Source organism: Caenorhabditis remanei, chromosome V (assembly GCF_010183535.1).
Source record: "Caenorhabditis remanei strain PX506 chromosome V, whole genome shotgun sequence".
Classification (NCBI taxonomy): Eukaryota; Metazoa; Nematoda; class Chromadorea; order Rhabditida; family Rhabditidae; genus Caenorhabditis; species Caenorhabditis remanei.
Window position 1 is genome coordinate 2,502,737 of NC_071332.1, and position 21,697 is coordinate 2,524,433.

Below are 21,697 nucleotides of genomic sequence, written 5' to 3' on the forward strand. Positions count from 1 at the left end.
GATGTGCCGCGGGTCGAATAGTAGACAAAAGAGCGGTCACAACCGCGGATCGCTTGAATTGGCCTAAAGGGCCCAAAAAGGTGGAGTTTTAGGAATTTCCTAGCGTCAGTTCGCGCTAAAATGGCTAGAAATAGTCCTGGAAAATTAGAAGGATCTATTTCGTCGGAAAAATCTCTCACTCTCACGCATTCTACCCAAAAAGTAGGAGAGCGTGCCTCTCTCGTCGAACGAGATTGAGATAAAAGATGCGCGGTCGACCGCTACGCGGACACGCGTCGCGGCCGCCGGCAACGAGATAGTGTTGATGCGGAGGAGAGTCGCTGAGCGATAGAGCGTGTTTACTGACAAAAGGGAATTAAGAGCGGTAATTTGAATTATAATTATTTGAATATTCCTGATAACAGGTGATTGAAAAGAGATAAATAAAGTGAATTAGTGAACAGATTGGAACAATATTGAAATAAGAGATTAGTAAGGCGATGATGAGCCTAGTTTTGCGGGGAAAACCATGTGGGGCTCATCATTCAGCCTTTCAGTTGTCGACAATTTTGTCTTTGGGGAAATAGTTGACAACAATCCGTTTTGGCTGATTTTTTAATATGTCAGTACCCTGGGAATTCTAACAAGGGAATGACCCTGAGTGTTACCCGAGTTTCTCGCCGAGGTTTTCACCAAAGATAGGCCTCACCGAGACTAGAACAACACTATATGATTTAGGTGCCTCAAACTCGTTTCCAGCGAATGGCAAACATTTTTCATTTTTTTCGAAATTTTTTGGTCGAGTCACTTTGAGACATAGTAACTTTGTTCATATTGAAGGATTTCATAAAATTCAAAATGTTGTGAAAATGTGAAGATGTGGGCTACAAAAAAGCTAACTGGACCTTCTTACCAAAACTGAAACCTGGGAAGATAAAAATCAAAACGTGAAAATTGTCAGTACTCATGAAATCAGAAAGTAGCCATTTTCGAAAAAAAAGGTCTCGGAGGACCATGTCTATTCAATTTCCCGTGTTGAGTGAAGTACACATACATGTTCAAATATATGCCTCACCTTTCATTTTGGAGACTTATTTTCAATTTTTTAAGATTTAAAGCCATTTCCACGTATCCCTATACGTTCGAGTTTACTACTGAAAAACGCAAAAACATAGATCTTGGCGGAATGTTGTTAAAACATGCCAAAAAGCAGTTTTCAAATACCAATATCATGTTTTGATAACTCTATGATCGCAGATAAACCGAATGCAACCATTAATTTGTTACGATATTCGTGTATACATGGAAATTACTTTAAAAGTTGAAAAATTTGAAAAATTGAAAATAAGTCTACACCAGAGCTGTGCGGAAGTAAAATTTTTTGAAAAGGAAGAAGGAAGAAGGAAGAAGGAAGAAGGAAGTGAAATTTTCAAAAAGGAAGAAGGAAGAAGGAAGAAGGAAATAACTTTTTCAAAAGGGAAGAAGGAAGAAGGAAGAAGGAAGTAAATTTTTCAAAAGGGAAGAAGGAAGAAGGAATAAAAAAGTGAAAAAAGCCCGGAAGAAGGAAGAAGGAAGTCGAAGGAAGGAATTCCGCACAGCTCTGGTCTACACTATATGATTTAGGTGCCTCAAACTCGTTTCCAGCGCTTTCACCTTTCATTTTGGAGACTTATTTTCAATTTTTCAAGATTTAAAGCCATTTCCACGTATCCCTATACGTTCGAGTTTACTACTGCAACTTAAGTTTGAGCACGAAATTTTTCCCAACGTTTGGAGCCGAATTTCTCAAAACTGGGAGGGCCACTGCAAGAACTGAATATATATCCGGAATCAGGGAAACGTCAGCTTTCCGGTGATATATCATGTTGTGTATCTCCAAACTTTGTGTGAGTCATTCCCTAGTCAGTTACTAGCATCCTATTGTCTTGGTTATTGATTGGTTACAAAATGGACAACATTCCGAAACCGTTCCCTATCCTCCGTCTACCCCGTCTTGTCTTGGATGAAGTTTTTATCATGATGAGGCCATTCGAATTGTAAGTTGTAATTCTAATTTTCTATAATCTCATTGATTTTCTTTTTTATAGAATCAATTTCTCAATGGCTTCTTTGAAATCGAAAATTGTTATGAAGTGTTTTTTGAGAACGAAAGGAAACTTGAAGTATTCCATAGAAGTAAATACACATGAAGAGCCAAAAGTTTCCATTGTAATATCAAAGACTTTCTTTGATCAAAGAATGACATCTGAAAGAGAGAAACATAAAAAAGAGGAGTATATTGTAACCCGAGATGGTTTTACGGCCGATCGAGTTTGGATATATTCGGAAAATCTAATTAGTGACTGGATGAAACTGTTCAAGACAGTATCGGAATTATTCAATTTCAAACGTCGCGTGGTCTTTTTCCGTCCTGACACTTTTCCAGATCAGAACAAACCAATAATTGACTTTATTAAATCTCAAATGCCAATAATCAATACTTGTTCAGTCAATGGAGAAAAAGAATTAGATGATGATGTGGAATATTTTCTGGAAAATGTTGATGTGACTGAAAGTGTAGAGTTACATTCAAGACTCACAAATAAATTCCAAGCGAAAATCGATAGGCCTCTCGAAAATATTTCGATTGATTTTGGAGATTGGCTAAATTACAACCAATTTATCCAATTCAAAAGTTGTAAAATAGCGTTGAAAAAATCTATTATATCCAACCTAGAATTGAATACATTCCTGCTCAGCTGGATGTCTATGGACTCCCATCAACATCTTGAACGTCTCAGAATTCCAGTTAATGACCCGGAATCATATAACGTCATTTTGAATCTACCCCATGAAGTAAACAATGTTGACGTGATCAGACATGGCAGAACGTAAGTTGTTTGTATCAAAGCCAAAGAATCCTAGTTCGAATTTCTTTTGTTAATCAAATCTTATACGGATACGGTATATTTGAACTCTGAAACACTTGAAACACAACTCTGTAAAGACAATTTTCAGTGCTAGAAATGAAGTATTCCGTATGCGAGGTGGAATTAATATCAAGAGAAACGATGGAGTCACTGGTACAATTTATTTCAAAATGGACGGTGACCATCTGATGTTAAATATGATTGTCTTCGTATTACTTTTCTGAAAAAATTTTTTCATTCTCTCCCTCCCTCTCTTTTTTTTTATTAATCTTCACAATTGAGATTATCTATAGGAATCTGTTGATTCCCCCTGACCATACATCTATTGGATCCCTCACTTTCTTAAGTGTTATTTTTTTCAGTATTACGTTTAATAAATGTAAGTTAAATAAATAATTAAACGTAAGTTAAATAAATAATTTACATTATTAAAAACGATTTTTCGGTGTCAAATATGGAATAATTGAGCTACAAGAAGGAATCGACATCAAGAGGAACGATGGAGCAACCGGCACAGTTTCTTTTGAAATGGTCGATGACCAGATGATGTTGTACATGTTTGTTTCTTATTTACTTTTATGAAAATTCAACTTTTAAAATCTTGTTTGTTTTGAGAGAAAAAATGAGTGAAAATGAAGAAACTAGCCACTAAAGTTTGAAACCGGACTCCAAAATGAGTACTCATTTCTTAACAAATTTGTTTGAAATATCCCCAAAATTCGGGCCGGGCCGAGAATATTTTTGACTTCAGCCCGGCCCCCGTGACAAATCTGGGGCTACGACTACTATTAAAAATGTTTGGCTATTATTGTTTTATTATTGTTTCTTGCTAGTGCATGTTTTTATACATTATTATACTTTGAGATTTCTGAGCAGGCCCTTGTCAACACAGGGGTGCAAAACGCAAGGTCACGTAAACGCGCTCCGTCTCACAGCGGTTGGCACGGTGCCAAAAAAGGACTTGGCTGAGTGCCAAGTTCAAGTTTAGCGTGTGTTTGTCGTATTTTTCAATGAAAAACGCGACTCGGCCGGTAAATTCTAAACGTTTAGTTGCGGACCTTACGCCTCGCACCACTGTGTGTCAATTATTTGTCTTATTTGTCCCACCCCATAGTGACAAAAGGTGTCAGTGGTCACTTCAGACCTCTTCTCACCAGGAGCCTTCTCAAACATTTGCTTTTCTCAGCCCTCTGTGGTCCTATCTCCCTTCTATTCCTACATTTACCTGCAGCAACCAACGATTATTGATTGACTTTGACTGCCTCCTCAGTCTTCTGTATTACATTCTCTCTGTCATACCTTCATTTACTTACATCCAGTCGTTTTTGCAACCCTCTGCCCTCCTATCTCCCTTCTATTCCATCATTTGCCTGCAGTAACCAACAATTATTGATATTTCAGAAATGAGCAAGTCGTTTCCCATCCTGAAGCTCCCACGTCTTGCTCTAGACGAAATTCTTTTAACGATGAGGCCCTTCGAATTGTAAGTTGAATTGAATTTCAATAAAATCTCACTCATTTTTAGATTTCAATTCTCGATGACTTCCTCAAAGTCGAAAATTATTCTGAAATATCTGCTCAGAACGAGAGTAAACTTGAAGTATAAATTAGAAGTGAGCACAGACAACGAACCGAAAATCACAATGATAGGACCGGATTACACGTTTTTCGATTGTAGATTCACTTCCGATAAGTTGAGAAGTGAGAAAACAGAATATCTCGAAAATATTGGTGGAAAATCCGACAGGATTTGGATGTATTCTGAGAATGTGATAATGGACTGGGTGAGACTGTTCCAGATAGTCATGGAACTGTTCAATTTTGAACGACATGCCGTTATTCTTTGCCTGGACACATTCTCTGATCAAAATAAATCAATTATTGATTTCATTGGATCTCAACTGACATCAGTGAATGCCTGTCATTTTTATGGAAAAATCGTAGCTGATCAAGATGTGGAATACGTTTTGAAGAATATCAAAGTCCCTAAGTATTTAAAATTTCAATGCAAACTCAGTGATCAATTCCAACTGAAATTACCGAATAATAATATAGTAAGGATTAGTGTTTCCGATGGGAATTGGTTGAATTACAGTCAATTAATTCAATTAAAAGCTTATGAATTGGAGATAAAAGGATCTAAAATCACGAATGTGGAATTGAATGCGTTTCTGATTAGCTGGATGCAATCGGAATGTCACCAAGACCTTGTGCATATCGGAATTTCGGTCAATGACCCAGAAACACTTGATGCAATTTTTGATCTGCCCCATGAAAGAATAGATAACGATGTGAACCGACAGGGCAGAACGTAAGTGTTTCCCAAATTAATTCTCATTCCTAAAGACAAATTTTCAGTATTAGAAATGAAATTATCCGGATGCGAGGTGGATTTGATATCAAGAGAAATGATGGAGCAACTGGAACAATTTATTTCAGAATGGACAGTGACCAAATGATGTTAAAAATGATTGTTTTTGAGTGTATCGTTTGAGAATGTATTCTAATTGATACCAAATTTTTATATTTGTCTTCTGATGTGAACTATCAAAATAAACATTTTTTTACAATTCTGTGCAATATCTCTGTTCCGTGTTCCTGTTGCCTGAAGTGGGATGTCTAACTAAAACAGTTTTATCTTTAAACCTCGAAAAATAAAAATGTAAACATGGATCGGGAAAGTTCTTACTACGAACGCTATCCTCAATTTTGAGATATTGTCATAATGGCCCAATTAATTTGTGCGATTTTGATATATTTGAGGAATGTTTTCAACAGTTTTATAGATTTGTCCTCTTTTCACTGAGTCAATGCATCATTTCAAGCAAGTAGATTTAGTATATTATTAGGGATGATAAATAATAAAATTTTGAGAACGATTGAGAAGAAGGAAGCAGGAAAAAAGGAAAAAGGAAAAAAGAAGAGGAATGGGAAGAATAGTCAATATATTATGCGCAAGACTTGGTATAAATAGGATTTTTAGTTTGATACATGAATTTTCAGACAAATGATACAAAGACAATCATGTTGAACATCAACTGGTCACCGTCCATTTTGAAATAAATTGTTCCAGTTGCTCCATCATTTCTCTTGATATCAAATCCACCTCGCAAACGGAACATTTTATTTTTTACACTGAAAAATTGTGTTTAGGAATAATAATTAAGTTGGAAAGCATTTACGTTCTCCCCTTCCTGATCACATCGTTATCCATAATTTCGTGAGGAAGATCGAGAATTACACCACGTGTTTCTGGGTCATTGACTTGAATTTCGAGACGAACAAGGTTTTGATGGCATTCCGACAACATCCAGCTAATCAGAAATGCATTCAGTTCCACATTCGTGATTTTAGATCCTTTTATTTCTAGTTCATAAGCTTTTAATTGAATCAATTGATTGTAATTCAACCAATTCCCATCGGTAACAGTAATCTTCTCAAGAGTATTTGATATTTTTAGTTTGAAGTTATTACTCAGTTTGCATTTAAAATCTAAATACTTAGTGACATTGATATTCTTCAAAGCGTATTCCACATCTTGATCGGCTACAATTTTACCATGAAACCCACAATAATTCACAGATGGCAGTTGAGATCTCATAAAGTCAATAATCGTCTTTTTTTGATCAGGGAATGTGTCCAGGCAAAGAATAACGACATGACGTTGAAAATTAAACAGTTCCATGACTGTCTTGAACAGTCTCATCCAGTCCATTATCACATTCTCAGAATATGCCCAAATCCTATTGCATTTTAAACCATTTTGACCCTCGAAATATTCTGTTATCCCAGTTCTCAACTTATCTGAAGACAATTGACAATCGAAATACGTGTCCGATCCAAACAATGTGATTTTCGGTTCATTGAAAGTGTTCACTAGAAGTGTATACTTCAAATTTACTCTCGCTCTCAGCAAATATTTCAAAATAATTCTTGATTTGGAAGAAGTCATCGAGAATTGAATTCTAAAAATGAATGAAATTCCATTAAAATGTAAATATTGATAAAACTTACAACTCAAACGGCCTCATCATGATAAGAATTTCGTCTAGAGCAAGACGTGGGAGCTTCAGGAGAGGAAACGACTTGCTCATTTTGAAGTCAATCAATAATCGTAAGTTACTGCAGGTAAATGTAGGAATAGAAGGGAGATAGGAGAGCGGAATGTTGAGAATGCCCTGGGTAGAAGAGATTTGGGAAGGTCACTGTCACCTATTGGGTAGGGACAAATTAAACAAATCATGGAGTACGACCTGCTCGCAATGTTGCGATGCACCATGTAAAAATAATTTGTGCAATTTTGATTTGTGTCAGGAATGTTAACACCAGTTTTATAAATAGGTACTTTTTTCACTGAGTCGATGCACCATTTCAAGCATGTAGATTTATTATATTATTAGGGACGATGCATCATATGAATTTGAGAACGAGAGAGATAAGAAGGAAACAGGAAAAGTATTGGTATCATTGATTTTTAGACAAATAATGCAAAGACAATCATGTTTAACATTAACTGGTCACCGTCCATTGTGAAATAAATTGTTCCAGTTGCTCCATCATTTCTCTTGATATCAATTCCACCTCGCATACGGAATACTTCATTTTTCACACTGAAAAGTTGTACTTAGTGATGGGAACTAAGTTGGGAAACACTTACGTTTTACCATGTCTGATTACATCGTCGTCTATTCTTTCATGGGGCAGATCAAAAATTGAATCAAGTCTATCTGGGTCACTGACCGGAATTTCGAGATGTGCAAGGTCTTGATGAATGTCCGACGACATCCAGCTAATCAGAAATGCATTCAATTCCACATTTGTGATTTTAGATCCTTTTATTTCTAGTTCATAAGCTTTTAATTGAATCAATGAATTGTAATTCAACCAATTCCCATCGGTAACAGTAATCTTCTCAAGAGTTTTTGATATTTTTAGTTGGAAGTTATTACTTAGAGCGCATTTAAAATTTAAAAACTCAGTGACATTGATATTCTTCAAAGCGTATTCCACATCTTGATCGGCTACAATTTTTCCATCGAACCGAAAAAAATGAGAGAATGAGAGTTGAGATCTTATCAAATCAATAATGGTCTTATTTTGATCTGGAAATGTGTCCAGACGAAAAGAAACGGCATGACGTTGAAAATTGAACAGTTCCGTGACTATCTTGAACAGTTTCATCCAGTCCATTATCACATTCTCAGAATACATCCAAATCCTGTCAGCTTTTAAGCCATGTGCATCCTCGAAATATTCTGTTTGCTCGCTTCTCAACTTATCGGAAGTTAGTCTACAATCGAAAAACGTGTCCGACCCTAACACTGTGATTTTCGGTTCATTGAAAGTGTTCACAAGAAGTTTATACTTCAAGTTTACTCTCGTTCTCAACAAATATTTCATAATAATTCTCGTTTTGGAAGATGTCATCGAGAATTGAATTCTAAAAATGAATCATTAAAATGTATATATAAATACAACTTACAATTCAAACGGTCTCATCGTGAGAAGAATTTCGTCTAGAGCAAGACGTGGGAGCTTCAAGAGGGAAAACGCCTTGCTCATTTTTGAAAAAATCAATAATTGTGGGTTACTGCAAGTAAATGAAGGAATAGAAGGGAGATAGGAGGATAGAGGGATGAGAAGGCTCCTGGGTAGAAGAGATCTGGGAAGGTCATTGACACGCCTATTGGGTTGGGACAAATAAGACAAATCATGGAGAATGACCTACTCGCAAATCTCGAAGTATAAAAGTGTATGCATGGTGCGCTATGTCTGTGAGGGTACTGTACCATGTTATTAATATTGATGCGAAATTTCAGTTGAGCCGATGCATCATGCACCATAGCTTCTTCTTGTTCACAACAGCTAGCTAGTTATCAATTTCTACTTTCTCATCATTTTGAAACTACAAAAACTACAACTTCCCACACATTTCTTTGTCTTATTTGACTTCTCAGATTGGGTCAATAGGTGTTAATGACCTTCCCAGATCTCTTCTCACCAGGAGCCTTTTCGAAGTAGGCCTCCTCAGTCTTCTCTACTAAATTCTCTCTGTCAGACTAGGAGACATCATTGAGATTAGAAGAGACGCAGACTTAATAGAAGTCTACAGTACACCCATTAGCACACTAGGCTTTTTACAAACAGACATTGAGAACGTTGCCTGAGAGACTGAGAGACGCAGTGAAAAAACTATTTTCCATTGGATTACTGTAGAGAGCGGTTACAGCTGAAAATACTGAAAAATTGGCGTTTTTGACGATAAAAACCCTTGTTATTTGGACAAAAATGATCGAAATTGGTTAATTGTTTTTGTAAAATGTTCAGAAAGATGTGATTGACGTAGAAACGTAAGAAAACCATACCATTTCTGGCATTTCAAAAAGTAAAATGGTTCAATTTTCCCAAATTCTTTCTGTGTGAAAATCCCTTTTTATAGAAACCTCAATCCGATCAAAAATACAATTTATTCCATTTCTTATTTGAATTCTCAGATTGTGTCAATAGGTGTTAATGACCTTCCCAGATCTCTTCTCAGCAGGAGCCTTTTCGTAGGAGACCACCTCAATATTCTGCACTACATTCTCTCCGTAATACCTTCAGTTACTAGCATCCTACTGTCTTGGTTATTGATTGATTTTAAAATGGACGGTCCAAAACCGTTCCCTCTACTCCACCTACCATACCTTGCATTAGAAGAAGTTCTCAGTATAATGAGACCTTTTGATTTTTAAGTTTTAGTCTATATTTTCAATAATCTCATTGTTATTTTTATAGGATTAATTTCTCAGTGGCGTCTTCAAAATCGAAAATTATTATGAAGTGTTTTTTGAGAACGAAAGAAAACAAAAAATATGAATTAGAAGTGGATACATTTGGAGAACCGAAAATTTCAATTAGAGGATCAAACACTTTTTTTGAATATAGACTGACATCAGAGAAATCAAGAAGTGAAAAAAAGGAACACGTTGATATGACAAGTCGTATAAAATGCGACAGGGTGTGGATATTCTCTGAAAATGTGATAATAGACTGGATGGAATTGTTACGGACAGTGATGGAGTATTATACTTTCAAGCGATTCGTGGTTTCATTTGGCCAGGACACGTTTCCAGCGCAGAAAAAGTCAATTGTGGATTTTTTGAGGTTTCACATGACATCAGTCGATGATTGCGTGATTTATGGAAAAACTGAGGCAGATGAAGACGTTTCATACTTTCTCAAGAATATTGATGTGACAGAAACCTTGATCATCCTCTCAAAGCTCAGCGATCAGTTCCAACTGAAAACTGAAAACAGTCCTAATAATCTGTTAATTTGGAATGGGAATTCGATTAATTATGATCAATTCATTAATTTCAACGCCAATCGAATAGAAATTCAAAAATCTAAAATAACAAATTTAGAATTGAACATGTTCCTCATTAGCTGGATGACATCGAGATCCCATCAGAATCTTGAATATCTCAAAATTCAAGTCACTGAATTAGACACACTTGATACGATTTTCAACCTGCCCCATGAAGTGATGGGTGCCGATGTGATCAGACATGGCAAAACGTAGGTTAATTAAATAGTTAATTGAGTAATTTACATTATTAAAAACAATTTTTCAGTGTCAAATATGGAATAATTGAGCTACGAGGAGGAACCGACATCAAGAGAAACGATGGAGCAATCGGCACAGTTTTTATTGAAATGGTCGATGACCAGATGATGTTGAAAATGTGTGTTTCTTATTTACTTTGATGAGAATGCAACTTTTAAAATTTTGTTTGTTTTGAGAGAAATCTGCTAAAAAAGTGGAAATGAAGAAATTGCTCATTAAAATTTGTTTTTAAACGCTTTTCAAAATGTTAAAATATGATTAATTTCTGTAATATTGTTCGAACTTACTATTAGTTTATGCTTACATATATTCGAAAGCTTGAGCAACGAAAGCTTGGGGACTTCTCAAAAATCGGGCCTGCCCGGCTTGGCCCGAATTTCAAATGGTTACTGATTTCTCAACAAATTTGTTTAAAATTTCCCGAAAATTCAAGGTAAAAGTGTATTCCATTCCATTTTAATAGAATTTTGAATGTATTGTCAAAAACTAGACGTTTTTTCAAAAAAAAAATTCAAAATTTGTTCAAAATATGTTTCAAAACGGGAGAAGTTATTTTTTTTAAGTTGATGCACCGGAATTTTGGTGGAATTCCGACTTCCGACTTCCGGATAACGAGTTTTACTTCCGACTTCCGTCATTCCAAAACTGTGAAATTCAGGAAGAATGGTCTAAAAAGACAGAAAAAAGGCTTTTCTTCAGCCAAAAACTAATTTCCCACTGATTTTCGTAAATTTTATGAAATTTTTCTTGGAGCTTAAAAATTTATGCAAAAAAATATACTTCCCACTTCAGCGCTTTTTTCACATCTAGTCCCGTTTAAAAAAATCACTTCCGCACAACTCTGTGGTGCACTATGTCTGTTAGTACCATGTTAATAAGATTGATGCAAAATTTTAGTTGAGCTGATGCACCAAGGCAATTAGCCTAATTGGTTTCTTCTTGTTCAGAACAACTAATTAGGGGATGACTCACACAAAGTATGGAGATACACAACATGATATATATCACCGGAAAGCTGGCGATCACAGAAAAGTAAACTTTCTTGAATAAAAGTGTTTTTTTAAAAAGTCGTAGGAAGTCAATATGGACTTGAAAAGCTTCAAAACCCCATTTCAGAAACATTGTGATGAACATCCAATAACGAGGATTACAAAAAATAAAAATAAGGAAAAAGGCAAAGACTCGAACCACAGAGTATCCACCTTCTACCCCACATGTAAACCCCATTTTACCCAACGTTTGGAGCCGAATTTCTCAAAACTGGGAGGGCCACTGCAAGAACTGAATATAGATTCGGAATCAGGGAAACGTCAGCTTTTCGGTGATATATATCATGTTTTGTATCTTCATACTTTGTGTGAGTCATTCCCTAGTGAAGGTAAGACAGAGAGAATGTAGTAGGGAAGACTGAGGTGGCCTCCTACGAAAAGGCTCATGGAGAGAAGAGATCTGGGAAGGTCATTGGAACCTATTGTCACAATTTGAGTAGTCAAATGAAACAAAGAAATGACAATGGAGGAAGGCTGGTTGGATGTGGGCACGAGTTGGGCACCTGTTTGGCCCCAGTTGGGCACCACATTGGCACCGAGTGGGCACAAGTTGAGAAAGCGCGCTATGCCGCACACGCTGATTTTTCGCCACTATTGTTCTTATTTATTTAGCTTTTTTCAATTCTTTCGCCCTTCTATTTTATGCCACTTATTTCAAACAGAAGATGAGAGAATCTGTCACAGATCCGTCGATCAAACAAGCAAGACCCTACTCTTCTTTTTTCTTTCAATTTTTGTCAAATCTCAGTGAAACAAGAAAAAAAAATCATCAACTACAAGCTTCGGCTGCTCCACTTCTCGTCTCTGTTCATTTTCGCATTTACTGTAGATTTTTCGTTGTAAATTGTAATTTTTACTACAAATTAATTCCTTCTCCTCTATTCCTATTCCCCATTTTAAAATTTGATCAATTTTAGTTATTTATATCCTAGTACTTTCCATAATTACTGAAATTGTTAATATGTATTTGACAGTGGGCCATATGGCCCTCAAAATGGGCACAAGTGCCGGTGTAGGCAGGCGCCCTGGCCCATTTCGTGGGCAAAGTGCGAAAAAATACCAAAGTGATAAAGTAGAAATTGATAACAAAAGAAACGGATTGGGTAAATTGTAATGATGCACGGCTCAACTGAAATTGTGCATAAATTTTATTAAAATGTTGCAGTACCCTCACAGACATAATACACGGACTGAAAAATAAATTTCACTTATGATCAATGTTTACACATTTATATTTCGAGATTTACAAGGTATTCTAACTTATTTGTCTCATTTATCCCCCGCCCAATAGGAACAATGAATGATTCTGTACATGCAATTTTTCAAGTGAACAAATATGAAACAATCATAATCAACATCATCTGATCGTTATCCAATACAAAATAAATAGTTCCAGTGGCTCCGTCAATTCTCTTGATATCGGCTCCACCTTCCAATTGGATTATTTCATTGTCACTGCTGCAAATTACGGGTTTTAGTGGAATGAGGACTTCGAAACACCCACGTTTTACCCTGTCTTATCAGTTTAGGACCATAAAGTGTAAAGCTCTCTTTTTTTTCACAAGATCAGATCATACGGATTTTGCTGGGAGAAATTATAGTTATTAGCTGATTAGAGTAACTATTCAAGTCAATGGACCAGAGCTGTGCGGAAGTAAAATTTTTTGAAAAGGAAGAAGGAAGAAGGAAGAAGGAAGAAGGAAGTGAAATTTTCAAAAAGGAAGAAGGAATAAGGAAGAAGGAAATAACTTTTTCAAAAGGGAAGAAGGAAGAAGGAAGAAAAAAGTGAAAAAAGCCCGGAAGAAGGAAGAAGGAGGGAAGAAAGAAGTTGGGTTCCGAACCGAAGTTAATTTTGAAAATGACAAATTTGAGGAAACTTTTTTCTAGTCATCTCTGAAAACGAATTTTGATGTTGTTTCATACAAAATTCCGTCAAAAACCTTCAAAATTCCGCCAAAATTCCGTCGAAAATTACAAAATTTTAGTAAACTTTTCAACGGAAGAAGGAACAAGGAAGAAGGAAATAAAATTTTCAAAAGGGAATAAGGAAGAAGGAAATAACTTTTTCAAAAGGGAAGAAGGAAGAAGGAAGAAAAAAGTGAAAAAAGCCCGGAAGAAGGAAGAAGGAGGGAAGAAAGAAGTTGGGTTCCGAACCGAAGTTAATTTTGAAAATGACAAATTTGAGGAAACTTTTTTCTAGTCATCTCTGAAAACGAATTTTGATGTTGTTTCATACAAAATTCCGTCAAAAACCTTCAAAATTCCGCCAAAATTCCGTCGAAAATTACAAAATTTTAGTAAACTTTTCAACGGAAGAAGGAACAAGGAAGAAGGAAAATAATATTTTCAAAAGGGAAGAAGGAAGAAGGAAGAAGGAAGTAAATTTTTCAAAAAGGAAGAAGGAAGAAGGAATAAAAAAGTGAAAAAAGCCCGGAAGAAGGAAGAAGGAAGTCGAAGGAAGGAATTCCGCACAGCTCTGCAATGGACTTTATACAAGGTAGTTATTGGGAGATCACACTTTTAACAACCGCGCTCCACCGAAATCTTCTTTTTTAATTTTCGCCTGCATCGACGGAACGCGGTTGAAAAAGCCTCACTGTGCTATTAGCACGGCACACTTTTTTCAACCGTGCTTCACCGATACTGAAGAAAATAGTGTACAAAATTGAGAAACTCAGAGAAAAAGAGACATTTTCAAGAGCATTTCGGTGAAGCGCAGTTGTAAGAACTGTGCCGAGCTCATAGAATCACACTTTTTTTTTTCGAAGACATCAGTGAATGAGAGACCGTCTTCCATTGGATTACTGTAGAGAGTGTGTTGTATAATTAAAGACCGCAACATTTTTTTCAAACTCAATTTTTCATTAAAATTTCCATCCTGACCTTTTCTTCAGGTAAATGGAAGTACATTCCCAAATTTTTTTCTGAAAATATTCACTTTCTCCGAAGTTACAGGACTTTTTAGTCAGCCATGGTTTCTACTGAATTTCTCTTGGGGAATTCTTTTGTTTTCCTGACCACGCAAAAAATATTTTCTGTTTTCACGTTCAATCCTTCAAATTTTTGTGAAAATTGGGAAAGTTCCAACCAGAAACCGTTTGAATAAAAACCCAGCGTCTTATCCACTGAATTAAATGAGTACAAATGTGGCGCGGATAATAGGAAATATATTTTTGACGTGATTGTTAAAAATTGAAGAGAATTATTTGAAGGATTTTCAGCTTATTTCGAGATAAAACATGAAATATCTAAAGTTCCAATACGGATTTATTAATTTCTAAGTGGATCTAGATCGAAATTTTGCGTAGATTCTGATTCCGTCGAAAAACGAAGCGAGTCTGACTTGCATTAACCAGAACTGTCGATAAAACTACTTTTCTTTTTGAGCCTGTTGTCTTCCGACACCGAAAAAACCACATTTTACGAATCAACGGCTTTCAAAATTTTGGCCCCAGGTACCTGAAGAGATGTCTAAGAAGAATATGTCAGAAAATAAATCGGTTATCACTGTAAATTTTTTGAAGTGATGCCTCGAAGTTCAGCTGGCTCCCAAAAAAATACCACAACACGAAAACTTAATTTTCTTTCAAAACCTATTAGAGTATGTCAAGAACTACTAGAAACAGTAAAAAAACGATGCGAGTCTGACCTAGAACAACCTAAACGTGACATTTTACTGAAAAAAGCAAAATGTTTTTTTCAGTTTTCTGAGAAAACTAAACATTTGGGTGAAACGAAAGTGTGTTCATCGGATTCTACGTACTCGACTACATAGGGTGAAAAAGTTTTCATTCTGTTTTAGCATTCTGGGCTCTCAGGGCAGACCGCCAAACATTTCAATACCCTCCCCATGACAGCCCAAGAGAAGAAAATGAAAAACTTCGCCCACGTTCATTGCGGTCCCTATGTATAATTCATAATTATAACGTGTATTATTTACAGAGGGAAAACCGGCGTTCCATTAACCCGGTTAGATCGTTATCTTGTGTGTATTTAAGTGGACGTTTTTCCACGTCCACCAGTTCAGTCTGAGTTCTCACTCTTCAACTATGGATGGGAATGGAAACGCTAACGAATTTCACCATTCCGACCATTCTCGTGAGTTTTGGAACATCTTACCTAATAAAAAAGTATTTTCAGCATTTCGCCCTTTTATTCGTATACCACAAGAACCACAAGCTCCAATCATGGTAGCACCACCAGCTCCAATCATGGTAGCGCCACCAGCTCCAGTCATGGGAGCACCACCAGCTCCAATCATGGGAGCACCACCAGCTCCAGTCATGGGAGCACCACCAGCTCCAGTCATGGGAGCACCACCAGCTCCAGTCATGGTAGCGCCACCAGCTCCAATCATGGGAGCACCACCAGCTCCAATCATGGGAGCACCACCAGCTCCAATCATGGGAGCACCACCAGCTCCAGTCATGGTAGCGCCACCAGCTCCAATCATGGGAGCACCACCAGCTCCAATCATGGTAGCGCCACCAGCTCCAGTCATGGGAGCACCACCAGCTCCAATCATGGGAGCACCACCAGCTCCAGTCATGGTAGCGCCACCAGCTCCAATCATGGGAGCACCACCAGCTCCAATCATGGTAGCGCCACCAGCTCCAGTCATGGGAGCACCACCAGCTCCAATCATGGGAGCACCACCAGCTCCAGTCATGCTTTCGCCTCGTTTCGACCAACCCGGAGGTATTTTTTAAGAATTCAAAGTTCATTTATGTGTTTCGAATCAGTATTCTCTCATTTTCCTCCAAAACTCTGATTTTTCTCGTGAAAAATTCTATAATTGAGATTTATGAGTAATAGTTCAGAAGTAAACAATAATTATTTTCAGAACCGACAGTTACTGCTCCACCACAACAAATGATGTTGTCTCCACGTATCGATATGGAGCCGGATACCTCGACATCCTCCGGAAACGAAATGATGACCCGTGGTTATTGTGATAAATGCCAGAAATTCGTCCAATCTCTCCAGGACCATATCAAAGAATTGCATCCGTAAAAGCGTTCTGACTGTATTGATCACTCTCAAGGCACAATTTTTCTGTCATAAAAGTATAATTATTTATAGTTATCTTGATTTTTTCCAAAAAAATCGGAGAATTTTCGATAAGAAATTATTTTTTTAAGTACTGAACTTCTTCAAAATCGAATATAAATATGAGCTTGTTTATAAACACAGAGCTCAGTTTGAAGTACAGCAGCAATCATAGGAGATTATCGAGAGAGACGATTACACGTGGTTCTTGACTCTTTACTTTATTAGAAACTGAATTCTAAGGGAAATGAATACTTAGAATAACCGGGGCACGTGACTAGGGTTTCACGTAGGCGTTCCTATACAACATTTATTTAACAAGGAAGTGTTTTCCAACAGTTGGAAACAAAAAATAGTCTGTGAAAACGGATATGATTCAGCAGAGTTAAACATGACTCATTGAGGGTCGCTACGGTATGTTTTTCTTGGAAGTAAATTCTCGCCAAGAACGAAAAGTATAAGTTGGGGTCTCGAAGTCTGACTTCTTTCATTATAGAATGACACCAGACAAGGAAAAATAAGATAAAAAGGTATTCGAGATACTAAAAATACGATAGAAGTCGGGTGTACTCTGAAAAAAAAACTCTTTTTTTTTAAACTTTTTAGTTTTAACCGCTTTTAATGACAGCATGAATTGGTACGAATTGGGCGTTTCGTCCTTGAGCTGTAGATATCATAATATGTGTCTGTGTGCCGATGGTATGAAATATTTAAAGATATTAGTTTTGAAAGTTTGTGTCAGAAAAAATATGAGAGCTCACGGTCTCCTAGGATGATTTTAGGGGCAGATAACGTCATCGAACGTGGAATGTCACGAAAAATGAAAAATAACTGAAATTATACAGCGTGAGAGATTTTTTTTGAACGGATTTTTGATTTCGAATTTGATTTCGAAAATTTTGATTTCAAAATGAGGTCACATATTTCGAAGTTAATGAAAAAGTAGGGTGTTTTCAGTTGATTTTTCAACAAAAGATAACTCAAAAAGTACCCAACAAAAAAAAAGACAAAAAATTTATGGTGGGTTCATAACACGGTTTCGAACAAAATTGTGTGACAATTTTTTGAGATTTGCCCTTGTTCTCGAGAAAATGGATGATCACTTCATTCCCTGTTCAAAAAATCTCTCACGCTGTATAATTTCAGTTATTTTTCATTTTTCGTGACATTCCACGTTCGATGACGTTATCTGCCCCTAAAATCATCCTAGGAGACCGTGGAGCTTGTAAAAATATTGAGTAAGGTATCACATGGGACAGCCCTTTTTCAACTTCCTTTAGTCTTTAGAAAACAAGGAGGAGTATGTATTTAAGAGTCAATTTATTAAACTTAATGCTAAAAAACAACAGTTCAGAAAGTGGGGATCCAATAGATGAATGGTCAGAGGGAATTAACAGACTCCCTAAAAAAGATCTCAAAAATGAAGATTAATAACAAAAAGAGAGGGAGAGAGAGAGATTTTTTCAGACAAATAATGAGAAGACAACCATGTTTAACATCAGCTGGTCACCGTCCATTTTGAAATAAATTATTCCGGTAGCTCCATCGATTCTCTTGATGTCGATTCCACCTCGCATACAGACTGTTTCATTTCTAGCACTAAAAAGGCGAATTAACAAAGAAAAGTTATTCAGAGTTTAAATATAACTGTCCGGTTTCCACCGGTTTTAAGACGCACTCTCCGAGTCGATCGAGCATCGATCAACAGACCATGTTCACCCAAAAAAAGTTGACCATCTCCGATTTGTCCGTCCTTTTGAACAAAGACACTATCAAGTGTTCTCAGCAAATTGGGGTACTTTTTGGCCGGGTCCGTCACCTAGGTACATAGAAAAATCAAAAAATCGATATTTTTCGAAAATTTTTCCTGAAGGAGTTAGGAATGAAATCTCAACGGGAAATTAATGTAGACACTATTTAAGGTATTTTTTGTGTTCAGAAGAAAATTCCAGCTCAACACCTTCACAGTGAAATTTTTGAAAATTCATGAATTTTTCGGGTTTTTTTCATGAAATCGTTTTTATCTCGGCAGGGACACGAGAAGACAGTGTTTTTTATTTAAAATTCGGAATCTACATGAAATTTGGTATTGGAAACATGTTGTCCCTACTTGTAACTCTAGACCCTAAGAACGGTTTTTTAGGGAAGTATGAGAAAAACTGACATTTCAATTTTCGAGGTCTTCCTGTAAATCATTTTTGACGATTCAAAACAATGGTTTTTGAATTTTTTTATTTTGTCAGGTCATTTTTTTTTTCATTCCCAACACGATTTTCGATCATACCACAAAAAATATTCGAAAAATTGAGTTTTTCGAATTTTTGAAATTTTTTTCTGAATTAAATGATTTGAACTGAAATATTAAGGATAGCATTATAAAATTAAGAGAATACAATTGGAACATGATTTGCGTTCATGAAACAGTTAATTTCCATCATCGGCTCATCTGTAACTTACAATTTCAGGATGAAATTCGGCGAAATGTTCAACTTGGAAGTTGAGGAAAAGGTACTTTATACTTGCATCGTTATTTGACAGAGGAATGTGTTGAATACGACAGGAAATGTGAGAAAATTACAAAAACTGATTGATACAGCAAGATTTTCAAACAAATAATTGAAAAAAAAAACTTTTCTGACTTCCACAAAAAGGTCAGACAATTGAACACTATGAGCCTCATTTTCTCAATTATTTGTTTGAAAATCTTGCTGTATCAATCAGTTTTTGTAATTTTCTCACATTTCCTGTCGTATTCAACACATTCCTCTGTCAAATAACGATGCAAGTATAAAGTACCTTTTCCTCAACTTCCAAGTTGAACATTTCGCCGAATTTCATCCTGAAATTGTAAGTTACAGATGAGCCGATGATGGAAATTAACTGTTTCATGAACGCAAATCATGTTCCAATTGTATTCTCTTAATTTTATAATGCTATCCTTAATATTTCAGTTCAAATCATTCAATTCAGAAAAAAATTTCAAAAATTCGAAAAACTCAATTTTTCGAATATTTTTTGTGGTATGATCGAAAATCGTGTTGGGAATGAAAAAAAAATGACCTGACAAAATAAAAAAATTCAAAAACCATTGTTTTGAATCGTCAAAAATGATTTACAGGAAGACCTCGAAAATTGAAATGTCAGTTTTTCTCATACTTCCCTAAAAAACCGTTCTTAGGGTCTAGAGTTACAAGTAGGGACAACATGTTTCCAATACCAAATTTCATGTAGATTCCGAATTTTAAATAAAAAACACTGTCTTCTCGTGTCCCTGCCGAGATAAAAACGATTTCATGAAAAAAACCCGAAAAATTCATGAATTTTCAAAAATTTCACTGTGAAGGTGTTGAGCTGGAATTTTCTTCTGAACACAAAAAATACCTTAAATAGTGTCTACATTAATTTCCCGTTGAGATTTCATTCCTAACTCCTTCAGGAAAAATTTTCGAAAAATATCGATTTTTTGATTTTTCTATGTACCTAGGTGACGGACCCGGCCAAAAAGTACCCCAATTTGCTGAGAACACTTGATAGTGTCTTTGTTCAAAAGGACGGACAAATCGGAGATGGTCAACTTTTTTCGGGTGAACATGGGTGATCGAACGAGTCAGAGAGTGCGTCTTAATCTCTAAAAAGTCTTAAAAGTCATCTCAAGTTTTAGACTTGCCTTCGTAACTCGCGGTCTCGCTGCAGATGCGCTCTAGCGCACTGTTTCATTTCCCGGCGCGAACACGCTAAAGTGAAGGAGAAAAGAGAATTATCATCATTCTTGAGCTTGGGGCAACCTAGGGTTAGGTCGTTGGTAACCTTCTCGTCAAGTTTCGCCCGTCTTTTGGTTTTTGGGTGTTTTTGTCACCTTTTTATCTATTTTATTGTCTTTTTTGGTGTATTTTAGCTTAGGGAAGCTATTAGACTTATTAGTGATTTCTTGTTCTATTGCATCAATCATCGTTGAGATAATTGATAGATTTCTGCTAATAAACTAGTAATTATCTAGAAAACTGTATTTTTATTGATTTTCCGTCTTTTTACTCGTTATCGTTTTACCGAAAGCTAGCGTGTCACCGTTGTCACGTCTAACTTTTGACTTAACTATAAAAAATTAGTTTACAAAAGAAATTTCGAACTTGGATACTTTGGTTTTGATACAAACCACTTACGTTCTGCCATGTCTGATCACGTCAACATTGTTCCGTTCATGGGGTAGATTCAAAATGACGTTAAGTGATTCCGGGTCATTAACTGGAATTCTGAGACGTTCAAGATGTTGATGGGAGTCCATAGACATCCAGCTGAGCAGGAATGTATTCAATTCTAGGTTGGTTATCTTAGAAATTTTCAAATTTATTTTACAACTATTGAATTTGATTAATTGGTTGTAATTGAGCCAATCTCCAAAATCAATCGAAATATTTCTGAGAGGCTTATCGATTTTCACTTGGAATTTATTTGTGAGTCTTGAATGTAACTCTACGCTTTCAGTCACATCAACATTTTCCAGAAAATATTCCACATCATCATCTAATTCTTTTTCTCCATTGACTGAACAAGCATTGATTATTGGTATTTGACACTTAATAAAGTCAATTATTGATTTGTTCTGATCTGGAAAAGTGTCAGGACGGAAAAAGACCACGCGACGTTTGAAATTGAATAATTCCGATACTGTCTTGAACAGTTTCATCCAGTCACTGATTAAATTTTCCGAATATATCCAAACACGATCGGCTGTAAAACCATCTCGGGTTTCAATATACTCCTCCTTTTTATGTTTCTCTCTTTCACATGTCATTCTTTGATCAAAGAAAGCCTTTGATATTACAATGGAAACTTTTGGCTCTTCGTGTGTATTTACTTCTATGGAATACTTCAAGTTTCCTTTCGTTCTCAAAAAACACTTCATAACAATTTTCGATTTCAAAGAAGCCATTGAGAAATTGATTCTATAAAAAAGAAAATAATGAGATCATTGAAAATATAGGCTACAACTTACAATTCGAATGGCCTCATCATGATAAAAACTTCATCTAAGACAAGACGAGGTAGACGGAGGATAGGGAACGGTTTCGGAATGTTGTCCATTTTGTAACCAATCAATAACC

At 36.2% G+C, this 21,697-nt stretch overlaps 7 protein-coding genes across 7 annotated transcripts; 3 read left to right on the forward strand and 4 right to left on the reverse strand.

Moving 5' to 3' along the window:
• Positions 1-1,926: 1,926 nt before the first annotated feature.
• On the forward strand, positions 1,927-3,112 carry GCK72_016901 (uncharacterized protein; the record flags this gene model as incomplete). The annotated part of the gene is made up of 3 exons (XM_053731762.1): positions 1,927-2,015; positions 2,067-2,849; positions 2,977-3,112. 3 exons carry the CDS (start codon positions 1,927-1,929, stop codon positions 3,110-3,112), a joined length of 1,008 nt encoding a protein of 335 aa, XP_053580675.1.
• A 1,179-nt stretch (positions 3,113-4,291) lies between these two features.
• On the forward strand, positions 4,292-5,382 carry GCK72_016902 (uncharacterized protein; the record flags this gene model as incomplete). Its single annotated transcript, XM_003104353.2, has 3 exons — positions 4,292-4,371; positions 4,414-5,199; positions 5,247-5,382. 3 exons carry the CDS (start codon positions 4,292-4,294, stop codon positions 5,380-5,382), a joined length of 1,002 nt encoding a protein of 333 aa, XP_003104401.2.
• A 505-nt stretch (positions 5,383-5,887) lies between these two features.
• Positions 5,888-6,982, reverse strand: GCK72_016903 (uncharacterized protein; the record flags this gene model as incomplete). Its single annotated transcript, XM_053731763.1, has 3 exons — positions 5,888-6,023; positions 6,071-6,853; positions 6,903-6,982. The coding sequence occupies 3 exons, from the start codon at positions 6,980-6,982 to the stop codon at positions 5,888-5,890; spliced, it is 999 nt and encodes a 332-aa protein (XP_053580676.1).
• Positions 6,983-7,362: 380 nt separating this feature from the next.
• GCK72_016904 (uncharacterized protein) lies at positions 7,363-8,450 on the reverse strand (the record flags this gene model as incomplete). The annotated part of the gene is made up of 3 exons (XM_053731764.1): positions 7,363-7,498; positions 7,546-8,328; positions 8,371-8,450. The coding sequence occupies 3 exons, from the start codon at positions 8,448-8,450 to the stop codon at positions 7,363-7,365; spliced, it is 999 nt and encodes a 332-aa protein (XP_053580677.1).
• A 1,852-nt stretch (positions 8,451-10,302) lies between these two features.
• GCK72_016905 (uncharacterized protein) lies at positions 10,303-10,637 on the forward strand (the record flags this gene model as incomplete). Its single annotated transcript, XM_003104407.2, has 2 exons — positions 10,303-10,448; positions 10,505-10,637. 2 exons carry the CDS (start codon positions 10,303-10,305, stop codon positions 10,635-10,637), a joined length of 279 nt encoding a protein of 92 aa, XP_003104455.2.
• A 4,987-nt stretch (positions 10,638-15,624) lies between these two features.
• On the reverse strand, positions 15,625-16,215 carry GCK72_016906 (uncharacterized protein; the record flags this gene model as incomplete). Its single annotated transcript, XM_053731765.1, has 1 exon — positions 15,625-16,215. One exon carries the CDS (start codon positions 16,213-16,215, stop codon positions 15,625-15,627), a length of 591 nt encoding a protein of 196 aa, XP_053580678.1.
• Positions 16,216-19,364: 3,149 nt separating this feature from the next.
• Positions 19,365-21,677, reverse strand: GCK72_016907 (uncharacterized protein; the record flags this gene model as incomplete). The annotated part of the gene is made up of 3 exons (XM_053731766.1): positions 19,365-19,434; positions 20,756-21,538; positions 21,589-21,677. 3 exons carry the CDS (start codon positions 21,675-21,677, stop codon positions 19,365-19,367), a joined length of 942 nt encoding a protein of 313 aa, XP_053580679.1.
• Positions 21,678-21,697: the final 20 nt, after the last annotated feature.